Source organism: Motacilla alba, chromosome 5, assembly GCF_015832195.1.
Source record: "Motacilla alba alba isolate MOTALB_02 chromosome 5, Motacilla_alba_V1.0_pri, whole genome shotgun sequence".
NCBI lineage: Eukaryota > Metazoa > Chordata > Aves > Passeriformes > Motacillidae > Motacilla > Motacilla alba.
The window spans coordinates 51,371,632-51,394,569 of NC_052020.1; the positions used below are offsets into that span (position 1 = coordinate 51,371,632).

General features: G+C 41.2%; 1 protein-coding gene across 11 annotated transcripts in view; it reads left to right on the top strand.

The window, feature by feature from the left end:
- WDR20 (WD repeat domain 20) overlaps window positions 1–22,938 on the top strand; it is a 65,604-nt gene that overhangs the window by 16,248 nt on the left and 26,418 nt on the right. For 5 of the 11 annotated variants that reach the window (XR_005257227.1, XM_038139418.1, XM_038139417.1 and 2 more), the window contains exon 1: window positions 3,357–3,687. The exons of 1 other annotated variant lie outside the window; for it this stretch is intronic. Coding sequence is in view for 7 of the 10 variants with exons in the window: in XM_038139418.1 (XP_037995346.1) it covers window positions 3,439–3,687 (249 nt within the window). In the remaining 3 variants the exon portion in view is untranslated. Of the gene's footprint in view, window positions 1–3,354; window positions 3,688–22,938 lie in introns of those variants that run through there. 5 more of the 11 variants (XR_005257229.1, XR_005257228.1, XM_038139420.1 and 2 more) reach the window with 2 other exon arrangements.

The window sequence follows — 22,938 nt, forward strand, 5'->3', positions numbered from 1 at the left end:
TCCTCTTTTTTTTGTCTCAGGAAAGCTGGTAGAAGCTAATACCAGTTGCTGTACTTTTTGGGAAGTAGCAGACAACATTCAAATTCAAGCACAGGAAAGTTTTGTTCATAACCGTACTTGCATTGCAGGTTCTTCATGTCCAGTAAAAACACTATTAATATTACATTCTGAAAAGTTGCAGGACCAATTTATGCCCTGCATAAAGCAATCTCATCGGACCACACTATTTTATTACTGTTAGTGAATTTTTTTCATGTGTTTTCCAATTTGCCAAAACAATTTGCAGAAGGTAAAGGCACAATACAGCAGTGATTGTGACTGCCTTCAGTTTATTGGTTGTGTGGTGCATACAAAACAACTCATTTGGAGTGTCCTCATGAGATCATTTCAGAACTATCATCCTTGGTTAGCTTGAAGCAGAAGAATTTTCAAGTGGTACAGGGAATTTTTTTTCACAAGACTTATCTCTGTAATCTCTTTTTCTCCTAGTATTTGATGAGCATTGTTGATGGGATTGTACAATAGTGTTCTTGTGACTTGCAGCTGTGTTTTTCAAATGAATATTTGTCTTGGATTCTCCGTGGAATCTCTCAGCAGCTTTTATTGATGTTTCTTGTAAATGTTAAACACTACATCAATTCTTTGACTTTCTGCACCATCATGTACTGCTGATAACCAGGTACTTGTTAACTTTGCCTATTCTTTGCATCACATTCATTCCATCAGTGACAGATGGCCTGCTGTGGTTTCAGTACGATTTGCATTCCACACAGTCCCTCTACCAAAGTTGCCTGCTTTCTTCTTCAGAGTGATCTATCCTGTCTTGTCAGCGGATAATGAATAAGACATACTGAGTATGCCTGCTTGGAGCAACACTTTTTTTTAAAAAATTTGTTGTTGTTGTTGTTACATCCTTATCTGTTTTGAATATTACTATTTAGACATCCTTGCTGTTCCTGCTCTTCTTTGGTGAAAGAAAATACTCTTTCTCTCTGTAAGTCCATTAATGAAATTTCTTTACGAAACAGTCACTCTTAACATGATTAAAAAAATGCAGGGCTGCTTACCTACTTTATGTGCTTTTAGGAGGTCATCAATACCATCTGGCAGGACTGGCTGATAAGCTGACAAGATCTATTGGTCATTATTGATTGGCTTTATCTTAAGAATTTCAAGCAAGTCTTCAATACCTGGCCTTTTAGAAGTCTAATCATCTGTACTTCTTCAGATATTCACTCAGATACATACTCTGTTCTGGAAATCCTTGGCTGTTTGTGTCTCTCAGCTATCTTTTACTAATATTTTGATGGTCAGCAGCAAGGCAATATTCAGCTACAAACAAAATCTCTTTGAACTAAATTGACTTGAAACTAAATCCCTTTAACCCCCTGCAGTTTGGAAGACTGAGTGGACTTCTGCAGCTGAGCTGATGTAATGGAAAGCAGGAAGGTCCTGCTGTCCATTCCCTTCAGCAGTGTTTTTCGTTTAACCATATTCATTTCACATTTGCAAGGAGTTGAATTGTCTATCCATTTACCTTTCACAAATGGCTCCCCATGAAGTCAGGAGAGCACTGTGGCTGGTACAGGAGTAGCAGCATATAGTCATAGTCCAGAGAGAAGAGAGCAGGACAATGCCTTTGGTAGCAGTCACATTAGAGCCACACAGCTGCAGCAGGAAACAATACCTTGAAAGTGTGTTTTTCTGTTGTTAACTTAAGCTGTTCTAATTCTGCGCTGCTTATCTTCCCCTAGTCCCACATTCCCAACTCCTTCCTTCTTTTGGCTCCAGCAGTTCTGTGGAGACTTGAATCAACCTGGTTGCTGCTCAACACTTTGCTAACCTGAGAACTCATAATTTCTCTGTGTGTGTTAATTTTCAGGTGGATCTGACTCACCCTCACCCAAGTATTCATTGGTTGCATGAATACTAGAACTGATGCAAGGCAGGTAATGGAAATAGCTGTAGAGGAGGGGCCAAAATATTTTTTTTCCAGCTGGAGATCAGTCTTAGATCAGAGGTCATAAACAAACTCTTACAGCTGAAACTGCTGTCAGAAGAGACAGTCCTGCCCTCCCTGCCCAGTGAATACAATCCTTCCCAACCCTGTGCCTCCTCCATCTGATATTGATCTGGTTCACCATGCAACACAGCTGGCTGTATGGCTGCAGGATGATCAGAACAATGAGGTGAGTGATTTGATAACCAGTTTTTCAGGTTCACACCTCAGGCCAACTCCCAGGCCTGGCTCTGCCTGCAGCAGGTTGGAGGCTGGTGCAGAGCTGGAGGGATGGAGGTACCATCTCCATCAGGGCACCTGAGCTTGGCATGAAGTGTCAAAGTACAGCTGCACATCTGGATTTGCTGTCCCTAAACTGACAGACTCTCACAGCAGGAACCTAACAAGGCTTCCAGGCACTGGCAAGTACCCTGTGGGCAAAGTTGGCCAGGGCCATGGCAAACGAGACAGTGGAGATGGCCAGGGCTCTGATGCCTCATTGTGATGTGAATGGGCACTCTCTCACCCTGGAGCCATTGCCCCAAAACCAGCGCTGCACATGGACACCTCCTGATTGACCTGGCACTTCCAGCAGCAGGGATCACCTCACGCCACACCGTGCTGGCACTGATGCCCACATCCTTAGGTGGCAGGTCCCTGTGGGTGCACAAAGCCCCTGCTCATAACGTCCTCCTCCCCCTCTCTCCCATCCCCCAGAGCAGCTGCCTCATGGAGCCACCATGCCGGGTGACCCTGCTGAGGCCACACCGGCAGCGCTGGGTCCTGCAGCGCGAGAGAGACCTGGAGCTCCTGGGCTGGGGCCAGTGGAGTGCTACAAAAATGATTAAAGGACTGCAGCATCTCTCCTAGGAGGAAAGGAGCTGGGCCTGTCCCGTCTTGAGAAAAGCTGGCTGAGAGGAGACCTCATCAATGAGCATAAATATCTGAAGGAGGGGTGTCAGAGGATGAAGCCAGGCTCTTCCCGGGGGTGCCACAGGCAGAAACCGATGCACAGCAGTTCCGCACGAACACGAGGAAGAACTTCTTTACTGCGCAGTGACCGTGCGCTGGGACAGGTCGCCCAGAGAGGGTGTCGAGTCCCGCTCACCGGAGACATCCAGGAGCGCTCCGGAGGCAGTCCCGCTCTCCGGGCTGACCCTGCCGGCGGGAGGCCGCGCTCGGTGTCCCCGCGGTCCCCCGGGCCCGGCCCCTCGGGCACGCCGCGCCCGCCGGCCCAGGCCCCGCCCCAGCCCCAAACCCCGCCCCTTTCCACGCCCCCCGGGCGCGCGGGCCCGGCGCGCGCGCAGTCGCGCGGTAAACAGGCCCCGCCGGCCCCGCCTCCTCGTGTCGCCCCCGCGCGCAGCGGCCGCGCGCGCGCCGGCGGCTGCGCAGTGTCGGCACATCCGGGCACTGGGGCAGGATGAGCGCTCCTTTCCAAGATGGCGGCGGAGGGAGGTGGGAAGGAGATGAACGAGATTAAGACCCAGTTCACCACCCGGGAGGGGCTGTACAAGCTGCTGAGCCACTCGGAGTACAGCCGGCCTAACCGCGTGCCCTTCAACTCGCAGGGCTCCAACCCCGTCCGCGTCTCCTTCGTCAACGTCAACGACCAGAGCGGCAACGGGGACCGGCTCTGCTTCAATGTGGGCCGGGAGCTCTACTTCTACATCTACAAGGGGGTCCGCAAGGTACCGGGGCTCCCCCGCCGGGATGGGGCGGGGAGTGGTGGGGGCTCCGCGCCGCCCGCCCGCCGGGGTGCGGGAGCCCCGGGGCCGCGGGGCCGAGCCGGGGGCGGGGGACCGAGGCCGGGCTGCCCCTCCCTCGCTGTCCCCCCTCCCCGCGGCCGCGGGGCCGGCGGCTCCTCGGCTCCAGCCGATCTCCCGGTTGACCAGGTAGCGCTTGGGGAGGGGGAGAGCAGGCCTGGGGCGAGGGCGGTGTGAGGGCATCGGCGCCGGGTCGCTGCTCGGGGCTGCTCCAGATACGGTGTCACCGACGGCAGCTGTGTGTGCGGGCCCTGTGCGGGGATGCGATCGCTTGGGCCGTCCTTGTGCGGGAATGAGGGCTGGCTTTCCCTCCCCGGGCCTCCTTCACCTGCTGCTTCAGGTCAGAATTTGCTGGACACACTAATGCCTGTTGTGATTATGGTGGTGTCAAATCCCTGCTTCCAGGATCTTTCTGGCTTCGGTTGCATGGCTAAAGCATTCGGTGCAGCTTTAGGCCTTTGTTATGACTTAGAAGTGTGGGTTGGTTTTAGAATTGTTTCTAAATGGGAGCGGTGCAGTGAGATGAGTCTTAAAATATCAGATAATTGACACAGAGAAAGTTGCTTTTGCAGGAAAGAAAGATTGATGTACTTAAGAGAGAGACTCCTTGCTTGTCATTATTGAACGCAGGACTGTGCATGCTTGTGATTTCTCAGGTCACCATATTTATGAACAACCCCTTGATTTTATGGGATTCAGAGAACAATTAGGAATTTGCCGTGCTAGGTGAACACATGTCACTCCTCACAGATGTAAACACAGATGTAACGAATGTCAGCTTTCTGTTTTGCTTCAAATAGTGGGCGTTCGTTATTTTACATGCTCGGGTCGCAGCTGCCATCATGTGAGTACCTTGAAATCGTCCTGCTTTTAGCTGACCATTCAGCATGGGATGAGGGCACAGAGAGCTAGAGACTCACACGAGGCTGTGCAGAGAGCTCGTGGATGAGCAAGGGATTATGCCTGAAGCTGCTGTGTCCCAGGGTAGTGCCCCCAGCACTCCTACTTTCTATAAAATGTCGGCACCAGCAGGAGTTTAAAGTCTATGTGGTTGTTTGTTGACTGTGACCTAACAGATCTGATATGTCTTGTATAATTATATGTGAAAGTGTGTCTGTGTGTGTTTAGTTTCACTGTTTAATGAATTTTAATAATCTAGGTATGTTTCAAATAGTGCTTGGACAATGACTTCTTTAAGCATACAAGGAGTGTTTAGTATCAAACAGTATTCCCTATTTACAGCCAGTTGCTGTCTTTACAAGGTATCCTGAGGAGCAGTATCTTTGAAAATCTATATCCTAAATTGTTGCTGTGTTTGGGTCTTGCTATGTTTGTTTTTTCCATGCAAGGTAGCTGCAGGGTTCTCTCCTTTAGCTCACGGAGCAGGCCTTTATGTAGTTTAGTAATGGTACATGTGATTCTTGCAAGTACTCTTAGTCATCTCTTGCCACACTTCTGAAAAATAAAAATCTAAAGGCTGGAACTTCGTTGACAATAAGGAGTGGAATAATTCTATCAAATTACAAAAGTCTTCTTGAGCTGGCTATTTGGATATCTTTTTAGATGCTAAAAGCTATGCTATGATATACAGTAACTGAGACATTTGAGTTTGTGAACTCGTGAGCTCTGAGGCGTTCATCCCTGTGACAGCGTGAAACACTTTTTTCTCTGAATAGAGTAAAACATACACATTGTTAGGACAGAATTAATCTCAATGACCTTTTACAGTACTAACTGTGTAAAATTATACTGTATATTCTATATGTATAATACTTTAGTGAAGTGAACCTAAAGAAAGAGCTGAAATAGATTGGCTCACTCTAATGAAAACGCTCTAAATGAAATGGGAAGATGGTCTGACTTAAACCTGCAATACTTGCTGCTTTGGAATTTATTTTGGAACTTCATTTGGAAGTAACTGTTTTGTCTGTGTACAAAAGTGAAACAGGAACAGGCTGACAGCTTGTCAACTGATCATGAGAACTTTTCAGAATCAAAACTTCTATCTTGTAGCTGTCATAAATGGGAGAGAGCTAGTGTTACCTAAATGGACAGGATGTAATTCTGCCTTAAACTGGGCAGACTGTCACATTCTGTCACTGTGTTCCTTCCTGTTCCTGGGAGCAGGATGGGGAGAGGGATTTGATCTGTTTAAGACCAACCTATTTGTGCTCCTTGGCATAATGCAGGTGCTGATAACTTCAGTTTTAGCTGTTAGTTCATAATTATTTATATATCCCTTAAAAAATTTCCCTGATTACTTTAAGATCATGATTTTCATTCTGGCTAAGTCATATTGGAGTATTGAGTTGAATTTAATGAAGCTGTGCTGTGTGAATGGATCAGCTCACTGTGATTTTGTCTTTTTTTTTTTTTCTTTTTTTCCCCCTTTTTTAAAGATATTTTAAAGACTTCTTTTCTTGATGGGAAAATGCTATATTTTCCCTAAAATGAATGAAAGAACCACAAGGACTGTATTTTAAGTGACCGTGTCTGTTGGGGACTGAGATAATTCTTGCATCAGTAATCCGCTGCAGATCAGTACACATTAAGGAAGAGTAACACTTAAGCCATGAATGACACTTAAGAATAAATAACCTAATATTGAGTCAAAGATACCACTTGGAAGGATATTTCTTGACATCAATAATGCTAATCTTTCTTCTTTTAGTTTCCCTTAAATCCTAAATGCTTTGTGTCTGCTATATCTGGTTTGTAAGTCACCTTTTTCATGAACTGCTGATGTGTGTTGTCTTAGGAGATTTAACTTACATAAAGAAAAATGTTTCCAGGTAACCTTGATCCTTGCTAGGCCCTTGGTGGAGAAGTTAGATCTGGCATCCAGGACAGTGGTGTGGAGATTGTCTGTTTGTACTCCAATCCTAAGAGTTTCGTAGAGAGACAAGAGTTTTGGACAGCATTTGAGGCTGTCTCTAGAGACTTTTCAAAGCAAAAAGGTACTTTCTCCCAACTTCGTTCTTCACCTCTTTAAGAAGGAAGCTGAGTTTTTACTATTTTATAAAAAACTAAAAACATTATTAAAAAACCTGTTTTCTTTTTTATAATGACATTATTGCAGCTCTCTTTGTGTTTATAAAGCAATTCAGACTTCCAGAAAACTCCTGTTTTCTGATTTGGAGCCACTAAAAAAAAAAAAAAAAGACATGGACCTGTAGTTTAGTAAGAAGTTAAACTGTGACGGAGTGGGATGTTGTTGGTTTACTGAGGTAAGTATGTAATTGTTCTTAACTGCACTGAGTGTCAATGGACTTTCCCTTTCAGTCCTCCTTTACTTTGGCTTTCAGGTTAGATGTGTGCAGCGATCTCTTATTAACCAGAAGGGGTAAATTTTCATGAACTCAACTGATCTAGTGACAGCTGTAAATGATGGACTGGCAGTATAGGATCCTCTTGGCAGTGTGCTCCTATCTCCTTGTCTCTGGCAGTGCTCAGCCTCTGGTTGAGCTAGTTCAGCTTGCTAAACCAGCAGCAAAAAGTACTTGCTGTTTTTCTGGGCAGATTTCCTCTTGCTTTGGTGATTGGTGAGTTGGACGGTGTCATCTTGGGGTCGATTAGTACACTGCACTTGGAGTACAGTGACAGCAAGGAAAGGGTTGGAGGGGCTCGACCCCCTTCAGTGGCCTGGATTGTCTGTGTGCCTTGGAGGTCTCTCCTGAGTAAAGCCTCTGCTTCAGCCTTAAGTCAGTTCTGGAATGATCTGTTCCTGAGGGATTGTTGACTTGATTTTGATTAAGAGACTTATAGGTGTTAAAGGAAGCTTTTCCTGTTATTTTAGGCATTTCTCTCTTCATGTATAATGTAATAATTCAAAAATTGTTCAAATTATGATGCCCTGACGTTCTTGGTGGGTTGCATTTTTCTACAGCCCCTAACCATGAGTGAGGGCTGTTACTTGGTTTTTGTTTATAAGACAGTCTTGAAGGACGTAAAAATGGTTTGTGGCTAGCTTTGCAAAATGATTTATTAGTTGATTCATTAGGCTGGAAAAAGAGAGTGCTATATCATCTTTCTTGCCTTAGGAATGACTGACAAGGCAAGGCTTTCCAGACTGCTGCTGACATTAACCATCAAGTCCTTTTCCCTTCCTACTAGGAAGCTTGTGCATTTTCCTTACAGAAGTTGTGTGTGTGATGATGTGTTACTCTCTGTATGTTGTAAAAGTTTCTGGGCTGGTTAATCTGCAGCTGTCATTGCAATGCAGGTACATATTAGCAATAGTGTTGCATGGTGCACAGTCTTAATTTTTACGTAATATATCGCCAGGTTATGAAATTTGAATGTATAGTTTCGCCTGTTACAGGACAGAAAACCTTTTGCATTGTAGTTAAATTCTGGCTGTATACTCTTTGGTAACGTGTGGCAGACTTTCTTAACATTGGTTGTTTCATTTTTTGAAATCACCTTTTTGCAAGAAGAGGCTTTGCCTTTAGGTTGATTTTTTTCTTGCAGCTACCTAAAGCAGCAGTCTGTTAATAACTTTGGAATATTACAGTATATTGCAGTAGTGTTGGATTAGAAACATACCTATGTGATAAGCAAAGGTTGCTGGAGCCATGGAGGGCAGAGTTTGTTGACTGTCTTTTTAAGCTTTCCTTGAGCAAGTGTCTTGGAAATGATATTTGTACTAGGATGAAAATCATCTCATAGCTCAACTTCTTTTATTGAGAGTTGGCATACGGTAGTCCCTGTTTATCAGTAAAAAGACTGATGTATAGGATTCCTTCCTTTGCATTCTCAAAATTACTTTTTTTTGTGTCTGGCTTGATTTGTTGTGCAGTTGAGGAGTGTTATCCTTGGTGGTGACTTTCATTCTATAGACTGTTCACCTGGGAACTTGTTGCAGTGACAGAATGGTAATGGGTGACATTTGTCACTGTGCTTAATGTATTGCTCTGAGAAGAGCAGTGTCAGGCAGTTCTGGGTTGGAAGCTGGAATGTGTGGAGAAAACCATCACATTTTCTCAAGATGCGGTGAGAATGTAAATTTATATTACTGTATACTTATACTGATCACTAAGCTGTGTCAGGCCTCTGAAAACCATGCACGTTTTAAAAGCATACATGAGCTATAAAAGCGCTGAGCTTTGTAAGGATCTTGGAAGATACAGTAGGTCTGTAGCTGAGAGAAGTATATCTACATCTTAGTGACTGGTTCTTACATTTGCAGTAATGAGAATTCCACAGTTTCCTTCAATAGCAATTTTTGGTGTTCTCTTTCTTCTTCCTCCCATATCTGGCTAAACTTCTCCTTCTGGGAAAAAAGAGAAAGCAAGCCAGGCTGAATGCAGTTATTTAGTGTGGACATTGAAGACAGTTGACTATTGCCTTTGGCTTTTGCACATTCAAAAATTTGTTAATTTGTCCACTCAGTTTTTCTAAGGTAAATAAATCCAGCTCTTTAAACCATTCTTCTCAGATCGTGAGTTCCAAATGTTTCATTGTTCTCCTCTGTTGGCTTCTGTTGTCTTTTATTAGTGGTACTTAAACCAGACCTGGACCCAGTGCTTGCGCTGTGACTTCAGTACAGAGCAAGGCAGAATTGTTGCTTGCTGTGTCTGTCTTCTAATATTCTTGCTAACATATTGAATAGTGTTGACATTTTTGAATCCTCCTTGTAGTGATGACTCACTTGGATTGTTTCTTATCATACTGCTGCTTTTCTCCATTTTTATCCATGCCTTGATTTTTGTGGATGTTTATAAATGCCATGTAGCATTTTCATTGAATTTTGTTCTATTAAGATTATTAGAGTGGTTTTATTTCCAGTTCTGTGCATAATGCAACAAATCTTTCCAGTCTTGATGTTACTCACAAATTTGATTTGTACTCTCATCTATTAATGAAAATCTCTCATAGAACTTAAAATCTGTGTGTTGGATTTGCTGCTGATGTTTCATGTTTCTCAAGTGTGTTGGATGTGACTATTCTGTTCCTCTTTAAAAGGGTATTGTAGATTTCTTTTTTTCAAGAAATCCCTTTATTTCTTGCGAAGTTTTTTTCTTCTCTTTGTTGGATAATAGTTATATTGGGACAGGACTAGCCAGTCTCATGGAGGTATTGTGGCTAGATCAGCAATACTTTACCTCTTGATCTGTGGTTGTGAAGTGTTTGAGAGCCTCTTGGACATTTGTTTCAGGTGTTTAATGGGTGGATCTATTTACCACTTTGAGTTTTGTGATGTAGGTAGGTACTATTCCTAATTCTAGCTGTACTAGGGACTGACAGACATGTTACAAAGTACTGTAATCTTTCCTGAAGGGTAGAATTTTTAGTAATGCCTTTTTTTTCAACAACACTGCTGAAGGAAACCATGAAGAATTAACGTAGATTACAGATGTGTAGGTAGCTTTCAGTATTTAATTTTGTTATGAGGCTTATACAGAGCAACTAGGACTGGCTAGAGTAAGATAAAAAGACTAAAAAGCTGCTTTAAAATGACAGGTTACACTGTTAAATGTTTCTTGCTCTGGAGGAAGATGAAATATCTATGGTTGACAGAGCTTGCAAGATGATTTTTATGTGGGAAGTGATATTAGTCTGTAGTGCTTTTTCTTGTCCTAGTCTGTGCTTCAAGCCCATATCACAGCTGTTTGACTTGAGTGGGCTCTTGCACTGTGCTGGCTGAAGGATTGCTCTCTGAGGTAAGAGTGCATTTGTCTGTGACTGCTTGTTTGGCTGGCGGGTTTGACAGCGAATGCTGGGCTGGGCTGGCCAAAGCCCCACGATGGGATGCAGTATTTTATAGGCAGTGAGTTTTTGTGTGTGTCTTTGGTTGGGTTTTGTTTGTTTTTTTTTTGTTTTTTTGTTTTGCCACACCACTTATAATTTTGGAGGGTTTTGTTTTGTATTGAAGTGCATTTGTGGTAATATTGCACTTAGTTGAATTCAGTTGGGGAAATTAATTTAGCGTAAAGCCAATAATTGTGGCACTTACTCTTTGCAAATTGACAAAATTTTAGTCATAATGCTTCACAGATGCAAAGAGGGGTCATTTGTAACAAACACTTCTGTGCCTGTGGAAAGTTTTATGGGGCAGCTTTGTCAGAATATTTATAAAAGTGTTGTGCTGTGTGCTTAAATTACAAGGAGTTTGCATGATACATTTGCATTATACATCTGTGAGTCTGCAAAACACTTAAATAGTTAACTGTTAATAGTTAAAATGTACATTGAAGGTGCCTCAAACTCTAATTAAAGGCTGCCTAGACCCACCTCTGAGAGGATTGCCAGCCATAATTGTCTTGTTTGACATTCTAGAATCAAATTTAATGCCCTAGTTTGAAGTATTATTGCAGTTTTCTGGCTAAAGGGACCCATCTGAATTACTTTCTTGTGAAGGATGTGTACCGAAAGGCCACTTGCTAACCAGTTGTCATGACTATGAGTTGACACACTTGGACAAATTATTATTTGAAAGTAGCGCCATTTAGTGCAAAATAGTGCCTAATATTTCCATTATCTGTCGTCTTAGAAGGCTTAAGGAAAAGAAACAGTAACATTAAATGTGCTATACTTTAAGTAATAATATTTGGTCGTGTCCTTCTGGGAAATAGGGTATTTTTCCTTCCTTACCTCACTCCACTTTTAGGCCCAAGTGAGTAGACAGCCCATTTTTTAGCATCTACTTCCCGCCCTTTTCTTGCCCCTTGTAACTGAAAGCAGCTGCTGTTGCCTGTGTGGCTCCTGCTGAGCAGCTGATGGTGCAGTGCATGCAGCCCCCTGGTCTTTGTGGGCAGGACCACCAGCTGCTGCAATTGAAACCTTTCCAGTGGCAGTGTTGGAACTTGCGTTGGGATTTCTCGTGCATTATTCAGTCCAGCTGTTCATAATGGAATGATAGATCTCTAATAGATACTTTCTGCAAATTGATTTCGGTTTTGGTTTACCAGTTATATTTGTTCTTTAATTCCGTGAGTTAATCGTAATGTTTGCATGTGACTGTAATGGTAAAAAAATATTTATAATTTCTTATTACTACTTTTTAACTCCGTGTGGGATTGGAAGCTGACTGTATTAAGAAGTTGTTGGTTTAATAGTGTGTAATTTTTGTACTACTAGAGATTGTGAAGTGCTATGTCAGACAAAATACTAGTCTAAGCAAGAAATTTAGCTTAGGAGTATGCTGGTGTAGGGAGAAAACATTGCATGTTATGAACAAACATCATTATCCCCAGTTTCCTAGTAATGAAAAAAATAATATTTAGCAGGAGTTTTAGATACATTTTTTTTCAAAGAAGTGATGTGATGTGAAAGTTGGAGAGGACTCAAGTTTATGTTTTTAATTCTCCCTTTCAGCTAAAGAAAGGGGCGCAATGACAACAGGAGGGAGAATGGATACCAATATACATTGAACTGTGTGCTAAAAACCCTCAAGTCTGCTGAAAGAAACTCTTTGAACAATGCCTTCAGGACCCTGGCCTGCCCAGGGCTACAGTGACAGGGATGACTCTGTGAATCTGAGTAACGTAAAGGTCTCCTTTTCCTAACTTACAAATATAACCATAACAAATACAGAATCCTAGAAGTTGTAGTCTCATCCTATTTTAACTGTGGCAGCTTATTTCTAAGGATTTTTGGTATGGTTCTTTTAAGACTTCTAGAAAGGTTTTGTGCAGATTTTTTTGGTATTTGAGGTGGTTATTGGAGCTTGACTGTGATACATGGTTGAAATTATCGTTGAAATGAAATTTTGGCGCAAGTTGTAAAGAATTACTTTTGTTGTCTTGATTTTTCTGGTTTTCTGTTGGTAACTGTTGGTACTATAGAAGAATAATTTTGCAATTATTTGTTTTTTACATCACATTATTAAGATTTAAATTATAGTCTAGATGTTTGGATTTGTATATTCTTGTGGTTTGAATGGAAAATACTATCTCTTAACATCAACCTAACACTGTATTGTTAAGCCATAGGTGAAGGCTTAGTGTGCATTTTTCTTCAGATTTTTGCCTTTCCTACAGAATAGCAAACAGTTTGATTTCATTTTCAGACTTCATTTTAAAATGAAAGTATTTCTAAAGGTTGCTTTTCTTTCGCCTTTTTAGTAAGAGAGTGGGCCACAGACCTTAAGGTTTGCACTTAAGGTGTCAAAAGGGTCTGTCTTTTAAATAATAATTTATGAGGGCAGGAATAGCTGCATGATTAGGCAATACCACTTTTGAAATTTGGTATCATCTACTGCCAAATGCTGTATTTCTTACCTGTTTTGCAGCACATTTTGCATTGTCATTTTGTGTCAGTTTGAATTATTATTTGCTGTCCATAAATAATATTTTTTTAATGTGCCCGATCAGTGTGATATATTGATCCAGGAGATTTTTTCCCAAAGAAGAATTTCAGAAATACAAGGTGCAGCTTGTAAAAGTGAGGTGCTTGTATTGACTAGAGAATTATTGCTATTTAATGGCATGAGCTGAATATCTCAACAGGTGACTTCAGGAAATGTCTTGCTGTTACTTCAGTGTGAGCTTATGCTCCCTCCCCTCTAAAGGCAACTGTCCCGTTACATTGACATCAGTTTAACCCAGGAGATGGCCTCTTCTGCCTTCAGCAGTGCAACTGTGGTCCCTTGTACAGAGTCACTTGTGTCTGTGTGTCATGAGCTGTTTGCTAACACCTTCAGAGTTTTAAGATGCTGTTCCAGGTGATGTTTCTGACCTAGCAGCGTTGGCAGAATAGCTTCTGTGCCAATGAAGTGACTGTTCAAGTGTAGTTCTGTGTTTTAGCCAAAATGCTGCCTCTGTAAATTCTCTAGATGGAACTGGGATAGTTAAGCGTGGGCACATGTTAGCACTTCTAAATCACAAAGATGGGGCAAACAACTGTTCTAAAGAACTCAAACAAATGCCCAGGTTAAGATGCCTTTAGTGATGCTCAAGGTGATCCATACTTCTCATGTTTAGAGTGACAGGGTACTGGTTACCAGTGAGCTACTGCAGCAGTCCAGTGGCAGCTTGCTCAGTGCTCGACGTGCTGCTCTCTGAGGTCTCTGTTCCCTGTGGACAGAAGGTAACACCTTGCACTGGCTTGGCATGGCCAGGCTCTGGGGGGCTTCTGTTGGAAGCTGCTGTGAGAAGTCCAGGATGGACCTGCTGCTGGCCGAGGCTGAGCCCGTCAGGAATGGTGGTAACACCTCTGTGATAATATATTTAAGGAGAGAAAAGTTATTGTGCAGATGTATTTGCAGCCAGAGAAGAGCAGGGTGAGAACACGTGAGAGGATCAGCTCTGTAGGCACCAAGGTCACTGCAGGAGGGGCAGGAGGTGCTCCAGGTGTCGGAGCTGGGATTCCCCTATGGCCCGTGGTGAGAGCCATGGTGAGAGATGCTGTGCTCCTGCAGCCCGTGGAGGCCCGCAGGGGTGCAGGGATCCACCTGCAACCCTTGGAGCAGACCCACATCGGAGCAGGTGGATCGCTGAGAGGAGGCTGTGAACCTGCAGGAGGCCCAGGCTGCAGCAGGTTCCTGACAGGGACCTGTGGACCCATGGAGGGAGGAGCCCGTGTAGGGCAGGTAGGACTTGGGACTCAGAAATACAGGGTGCAGCTTGTAAAAGTACTGGAGTAGGCTGTGCCTGAAGGACTCAGATAGGAAAGGTTCTTGGAGAGCTCTGTCCTGTGGGAGGGACCCCACCCTGCAGCAGGGGAAGGACTCCTCTCAGAGCAGTGGCAGGAACAACGTGTGATGCACTGACTGGAGCCCCCATTCCCTGTCTCCCTGTGCTGCTGGGGAGGAGGTAGAGCTAGGAAGAAGGGAGAAGGTAGTTTTAAGGTTTGTTTTTATTTCTCATTATACTGCTCTAAGTATAGATTTTCTAAGCAATAAATTCAGTTAATTTCCCCAAGTCAAGTCTGTTTTGCCCATGACAGTAATGGGTGAGTGATCTTTTCCAGTCCTTAGCTCATGAACCTTTCACTATTGTTTTCTCCTGTGTCCAGTTGTGAATGATAGGGCATCTTTGGTGGGTGTTGGCATCCAGCCAGGGTGAACTCACCTCACACCTTCTGCAAGAAGGACTGGCATTGGTCTGGTTCATCTGTGTATTGTGTTTTGTTAGCCCTAAACTGATGGGAGCATTGTGTGTACGTAAGAGGGAGTCAAAGGGGAATGCTGGTAGGACCAGGGCCTGGAGAAGCCCAGTCTTAGGAGCCTAGAAACAGCTTTTGCTGTGCTTTCTCTTCACTCATCTGGGAACCCTTCCTTCATTTCTGTCTCCCCTGGTTAGTAGGTATCTTGCAGCTGTGGCACTTGCAGTGCAAATTGATACAAAGAAGAGTTTAGGTTTGGACAGTGTGTGAACATCAGTGGTGGTTAAAGGTACGATTATCTTTGAGAGCAGAGATCCCTAGTGTGCCTGGTATTAGAATGCCCATATCAGTGGGTGGGATGATTCAGTAGCTGGGCTGTGTTGGGTGTCCTCACAGTCTCCTGGGAGGACCTTTAGCAAAACGCCTGACATGTGGGCACTCAGCGGGCAGCACCGGGTCTGTGGGGTCTCTTGGTCCTATGCTTGAGACAAAAATCACTCTGAGGAAAGAGACAGTGATGTGTGACCATTTGGTATGTGGAATACTTTTAGCCCTTTAATGGTAATTTAAAAAGAAAATTATTAATAGCAGGCAAAAGGTTGTGGGGTTTTTCCACATAATATCTATACCAGTGAAACTGCCAACACTTATTATTACTTAAAATATCCTAATACTTTGCTTACTTTAAAAGAAATATTTTTATTGAGAAATTGAGTGCCTGAATTTGGAACATACTGCCTTTTGTTCTAAAAATTCTGAAGGAGGATTCTACTTTTCAGACTGGGGGATATCCTAGAACTTGTACATATGGGGTGGGAAATCAGAGTTCACTATATTTGTTTTAGGGATTTGGTCCTTGATACTTGTTTGCTAGTAGCTGTGTTTCGCAACACTTTTCATCTTATTGGGCAGGCTTGTAATGAAACGTCTTCAGCCCCAGAAGGAAGCTGCATTGCGAATTAACAACTGCAGGACAATAGTTAGAGCAAATATGTTATTTCATCTGTCTGTCACTGTACATGACCACAAAAAGCATAAACCAATGGGCCTCACCCTGGTTTTGGAGCACAGGTTATACATTTGTGCAGTATTTTATTCACGTAACTTCTGTGGGACTGTTCTCATGCTCTTAGGATAAGAGCCAGCTCCATCTTATTTTTAGTGCTAAAGTAATTAGGGTTTTGTTCTAGTAATATTTTCTTAACATGCTGCAACATGATGGAATAATTGATAAAAGCTTTGTATCAAAAATATCCAGCATTCCTGTAGGGCTTGCAAAATCTAACAGTAGCCAGAAGAGACATAATTTAGACTTGCTGGACAGATGTGACAGTGTTCCATTTGACTTCTATTGAGCTTTGTAATGAAAAATTATAAATTGATTAGCAATTAACTACAGTGAAATAAGTTTCTATAGCAACAGGGCAGTGCAGGGTACAATTATTCAGACTGCTTTCCTTACCAGATAATTTTTTCTTCCAAGCACTGAGTTTACACTGTTGGACTAAAACATTGTTTTATTATAGCAACGGATAATCCTCAGCCTCTGCTGCTCTTGCCTTTTAATTTTTTTTTTTCCTTCATAAAGAAGTAACTTTTCCTCTTATGAGCTGAAAAAGAAATGGAAGAAACTTTCTGAGATGGATAGCAGTGTGGTAGACTGGTGGAAACTCAACCTGCAACTATTTGCCTGTATGTTATTAGTATAATGAATGGAGTTATATCGAATATATTGTTATGCAGTATGAATTCCTATTTCACTTCTGCCTTTTGACAAGTCTCCATGAAACTAAACCTGGTCTAATTTAATAAAAATGGTGATCATATAATAGCTTGCAAATTTCAAGTAAATAAATTTAGATAAGTTGTAATGCTGATTCCTTGAATCAGCCAGATGGTTTTTAAAAAAAATTTGTTCATTTTGTGTTCAAAGTCTCTGTATTTGTTTTTTGGTTTCAGTACTTCTGAATACCTTTAAAGAGAGGAATATTCTACTTTAATCTTGACTCTTAAAGTCGGAAAACATTAGGGTTTTATCAAGGGACTGCAGGTGTTTGGGGTTTTTTGCCATAGAACACACTCATAAAGCCAACTTTTAAGTGTTACTATATTTTGATCTTTTTAAAGTTAGAGGAGATGAAATTTTAACAACTTAAGTGATGAAGCTACAGCAGTCTTGTTTTTTTTACAGGCCGCTTAGTTTTGTGTTCAGTATTTTAAATACACCTCAGATGTCTGATCTCATGAAAGAAAAAACAAAAGCAGTTTTTGCTTTCGTCAGGCGACCTCAATGTTTGCTGTTGTAATATTGCACAAGTGCATTTTTCTAGTATTGTAACAAAACCATACCATTGTTTCAGAAAAGAAAAAAAGTAGGATTCAGGAGTAAAGTGAAAGTAATGGCTTTGAATGAGTGACTGACTAGAGCACTGGTCCAACAGGTCAGGTAACTTTTGTGTGTGTGCATGGGGAGGAGGTGATCGACTCCGAGATGACGATGCCATTAAATCATGCAATGTTTCCAGTTTGTTCCATTTTTTGGGTGCCATCTAAAAGCAGTCTGCCAGCTCTAATTTAAATAAGTGCTGCCTTTAACAGGTGTGATTTTTTTTAACCAGTTTTGCTTGCAGAGCTGGGCCAATTTAAACAATTTCCCAGTGAAAGTAACTTACTAAGTGTTTAATAAATATTGCAAGTGTGTGAACTGAATGAGAACGGTGCTGAATTGTGTCCTAATGTGTGGTTTTACTTGGAATCCTTTTGATATTTACATACCTATTTTCCTTATTTTAATTTGTTTTGTACATCTAGTACATGTATTCTTATCTCTGTCAAGCTCATCTGAATTATGCCTCACTCGGTGTTAAAAACAGGTGAGAAAGACTGATTACAAGTGTAGGCAATAGTGTGACTAGACTGTAGGAGGAAATAAAGGGATCCACTGGAGAATACTGAGCAAGGAGATCAGAAAGGTAACTATTACTTTTTTACTTTAGAGCTTTGAATCTGTTAGAAGGTACTAAATTGTAACTGTTGAGAACTGAATTATGGTTAACTAAGCATAAATATTAAGTGATACTTGCGGAACTTAATTATGAAGTGTAGTTAAGGAAAGAAATAATTGTTACAGTACACTTCACTTTCTCAGTTTGTCAAAAGTGAAGAGATTAAAAATGTGTGCTTCAGTGCCTCCAGCCTTTACAGAAGGTGATGTGTTCTTTACATAGCTTGTGACAGTCCATAAGCAGGATTCCAACATAAACTTTATTTAGTGCTTGTGAATATTTGGAATGCTCTGTGCTATTCTGAAATCAGTTGCTTTTTAATTCACTCTATTCCTAACAGTGAAAATTTCTGCTAAAAACCTTCTGACTGCCTTTGGCTGAATGACAGGCAGGTATTTTTGCAAGGCTTATCCTGGATTGTATACAGATAGAGAAAAACATGCAGGAGTGCAATTCAACACATACCCCACCACCACAACAACAAATCCCCTTTCAGTTTTAGCTTTTGAAATTCTTACATTGTAGATTTCTGCATTAGGGATTCTTTTTAGTTTTGCTGAAAATAAAATGTTGTCTCCCTGTGGTGGGAAAACATTAATATATAAGGTGTGTATATATAGCCAGCTTTATTTGAAGTTCAGGTGCTCAGCCTTTGTAGTGTAACGCTTTGGTAGTGAAGGAGAGTTGTAACTCACTAAGTTCACGTCCTTGAATGAAGTGGAAATTCAGATCCATATATTAGATATTAAAAATGAGGGAATTTTAGAACTTGGAAATTCTGTTACAAAATGTTAGAGAGAATTAAAAGCTAAGTTCTTTATATGTGAGACAACCATTGGGAAGAGACCTTCAGGTGGAGGTCTTCTAGGAGTGGTTTTGGAAATAATTGAATGGTGACATTGATACAGAGAAGCAAGAGTGCTCTTAATGACTTTGGGACGCATCACTGTTCATAATCAGAGTTACTTTATAAGGAGAAACAAGCTGATATCACAACCATAGATGAAGTGAGAATTCATTGAAGAAATCCATAGGGAATTTTTGCTTCAGCAATAAAACTTTCAGAAGATGATACACAGAGTGTAGTGTTGATTACAAGCTGAGCCAGCTTGTGATACAGCTGTTGAAGGCTGGAGGACATAAATGCAATTCAGAGATGTATCAAATGAGGTTTACAAGAGAAATAAAGAAGGTCTTTAGTGCCATTGTACTAGGTATTGAGAAGATGTCTTTAATATTGCAAGAAATTCTGGTTGCTTGTGTTGAAGGTGATTTTTAACTCCTACTAGAAGAGGATGGTGTCTAATGTAAAACTGGAGAAAGAGGTGTGCGATTTTAATTTTCTGAGCAAAATAATAAGTCCCTAAATACTGCTTTTGTCACACTAGAAGAGAAGAAAGACGGGAGAGAATAAATAATATAAAACCTTCCCTGGTGTATGAAACATTACCAGATCTTCCACAAATCCCAACCATGAAAAATTTACTATTAATTTAGAATTATCCTGCTTTTTGACCAGCCCTGCTGTAAGCAATTACTAATAGTTGAACTGCAGAATGAAAATACTGTGACCCTAAGGGAAGTACAGAATAGATTTTAACAAGAGGCAGAATGTTTCCCCCAGAAGCTTCTTAGGGCTGAGCCAGATGAACAGAGTGAAGGCAATTTATTTTTAGTGATACAAATCCAATTCCCTGTGTGGTACCCAGTGAGGCCACCTTACTGGCTTCCAGATCAGGAGAGCAAAGGACTGTAAGAGACTGAGGAGCTGGAGGCAGTAATGTTCAATGAAAAAATGGATGTACAGCTCACTTGGCAGATAGCATGGAAAGAGCAGGAGACTTTTAATGGTAACTAAATGGATGCTGGAGTATCTCAGTAGTTTTGTGGGGAAGCTTTAGGAGGGGATTTTGTATTTTGTGTATTTTTTGGAGGTGGTTTTCTGTATTCTGATTTTCCATTTATACAACAGGCATGAAATTCAGAAGTGTTTAATCCTGTCTTAAACCATGAGCAGAGTAAAGGATGAGATTTTAACTGGTGACCAGCCAGCTTTTTTTCTTTCTTTTTTTTAAAATCATATGGTGTAGTGAGACTGAAAAATATGAGCAGTAAGCCTGTTTTCTCAGGTTTTCCTAATCTGTTTACTTACTTCTATATAAAATTTTACTATGCTGAGGTATTTGGCAGGTTTTGTAGGAATTGGAAAAGATTCTGTGTGCTTAAAACAGACGTTTTCTCATGATGCTGTGTTTGAGAGAAATGTTTGAAGAAAGATCTTTCTTCAAAATGGAAAATAAAAGAAGCAAGCAACTGTGCTTTGGCTCTGCCCTGTTAGTGTTAATCCTCGAACTTCAAGTTAGCCAGTTACCTGGCTCCTCTTGCACTGGAAATACACAGAGCAGTTTTCCACCAGGGGAACAAGCTTTAATGCAGAAAACAGTCTTTCTCATTCAAATGTACTCCTGGAGTAAATTCTCCTTTCTGACATGAATGCAAACTCTTCTTTCAGAGGGGAGGAGATAGTGTCAGGTAGAGACTGCTGTTCTAATGTAGCTCCTTTTGAATTGAGTGTACTCCTTTCCTCACATCTGAGTGCATTCTCTTTATCTGGCAGCTTTTTACGTACATCTTTGGCAAAGAAGTTTCATTACTACCCTGCCATTTTAAACAACAGCAAAAATAATTTGAGGTTTGTGATACAAGGTGGTTCTCCAGTATGAGAATGGCTGCTTCACTCTTTGGGGTGCTTAAGGGTGTTAATGTATCTTGATCAATATGCAATGCTAAACAGTTAAATGGAATTTCAAGTAGAGGCTCGGGCTGCTTGGTTACCATAGCAAACACAGTAGGAAATTCATGCCAAAGTTTGGAAACAAAGACACACGAAAGAAAACTTGTAAACTGAAATAATCGCTTCGGAGAGCAAATATACTTGTTTATAATTTATTAGAGTCTGGTTCCCAAGGAATACAGTTTTAAAATCCTATTTTATTAAGCAGATCTTAATTGCCAGTGCAGAGTTTTGCACAAAGGAGGCAATATTCACAAGCAGGGAAGAGTGAGATTCTTTGTTGGCTTGCCCTCTAACTGTAAGGGCATTGAGTGAATAGAGTGGCCTCTTGGAGACAGAGGAATTGAATTACTTAAGTACTGTAATCAAGGTTGACATATTTGCAGTGTGCAGTGCCTTGTTTCACAGATGACTCCGTCTTGTCTCTCAGAAATTTGTCTGTGTTAATGATTATATGTATGATACGTGTATATATATATATATATATGATCTCTATGTATTTCATGTTTTGTCTATGTTCCAAATTGCATATATATCCTTTAGTTACTTGTGTATATTAAAGATCTTGCCACATTTAATTCACTTTCCCACAGTTGTTTTTCTTAAGGCTTGCTACCTGTAGCCAAAGTCTTTATGTGAGTATTTTAACGGGGTGATTTTCAGTTTCATAGGTTCCCTGTGTAATCAGCTTACTGTGAACACAGTGTTTGGTATTGTAGTCCTGTCAGGATGTTGTGGCAAAATCTGATCCTTTTGCATGTGACTTGCTGTGCAGTTTTCCATAGGTGTGGTCACATGCAAATCATGCAGTTATTTTTCTCTTTCTGAATGTAAACTAGTATGTATATTTCCACGTATCTTCACCAAAGTCTCATCCCCCAAAGGGAAGCTGTTACACAGAAAGCCAGTCTGTGGCTTGAGACTACACTACTTTTAAAGATTTCCTGAAGATCAAGGTTGGAGCTGGTGTTGGGCACTGTGATCATGAGCACCTACCCTAACATGTGACTCCACCTCATCACTTTATGCATTGCATAACATGGATTGGAGATTATGGGAGGCAGTTGGAGGCTCAGGGAAAGCAGTTTAGGTTATTACTGAGAAACTATGATGAATTTGCCTCTGTCTTTATAACACATGGTCTCTTGGGAAGGGAGGCTTGCTGTCATTATAACTGGGAAGTAGTGTTACTGGAACGTGAAATGTTGGAGGTGATGGAACAAACAGTTTATGAAATGGTGTTCAGGAGTTCTTGTTGTGACAGTAACTGTTATATTGAATTACAGGTTAGTCTGCTTTTTGCTGACCTCTTTAAAAAGGACTTACTGAGCACTTTTTAATTAAAACAAAAGTGGAACGTGAAAACATCTGGAAGATTATACTAGGGCTTAACTCAAAGGAAAGTAAGAATTTAGAAGTCACAGGAAGAGAAGAATTGTGCCACTGATTAGCCACAGTAAATAACATGTTTCTTCCCACAGAGTTTAACATAAGGTAATTTATAGTTATGTGGTATATCTGTAACTTCAGGAAAAGAAGTGAAAGGGGAAGAGCAGCAGAAGTTGAAGATGGACTGGTTTGACTAACTGGCAAGAGGCAGCTGTAAGAAACTTGGGAGATGCAGTTAGGATACTTGGGTGAGCAGCAGCGTGTGTTCCCACTAATCTCTTGGTGGCACACATTGGAGGAAAACACTTGAGCCAGTTTGGAGCTACTACACAAGAGTGGATTTATATTGGTGATTGTCTTAACTGATTAGTACTTGAGTTCTAATAAATATTTCTTTCTTTAAGAAATGGAATGGAGAAGAATATTAGAAACAAGAACAGAATAAATCATACAGCATTGTACAAATCAGTAGGTCCATCTCTTCTTATAGGTCTATAAAAATGTATTATTACAGAGATATTCAGAGCAGTGGTGAAAATTGTGGCATCTGAAAACTTGTGTAAATACTGAGGACAGGATTGCTTACTCTAGTAATCAGTATAAGTGCTGTGTATATGAGGAATATTGGACATCATTGTCTTCTTGGGAACAAGGTGGTGTTCAGTAAAATCAGAGGGGAAAAAATTCAGAAATGACACTTTTTTCCACATATTAACTCATCAGGGTACCTTGCTTCGGTAATATAAGTGAATAATGGACAGGAAGTGGGAGTTAAAATCTGGCAACTTTTCAATTCCATAAAGTAGTTAATGGAAAAAAAAAATCCTGTAAGTGTTATTGAACTTCCATATTTGCATTATAAATGGATTAATGAAAGAAATCTGGGATGGACAATAATCCATTAATGCAGCTGACTTCATGAGTTAACTTCTGGAACGTGTA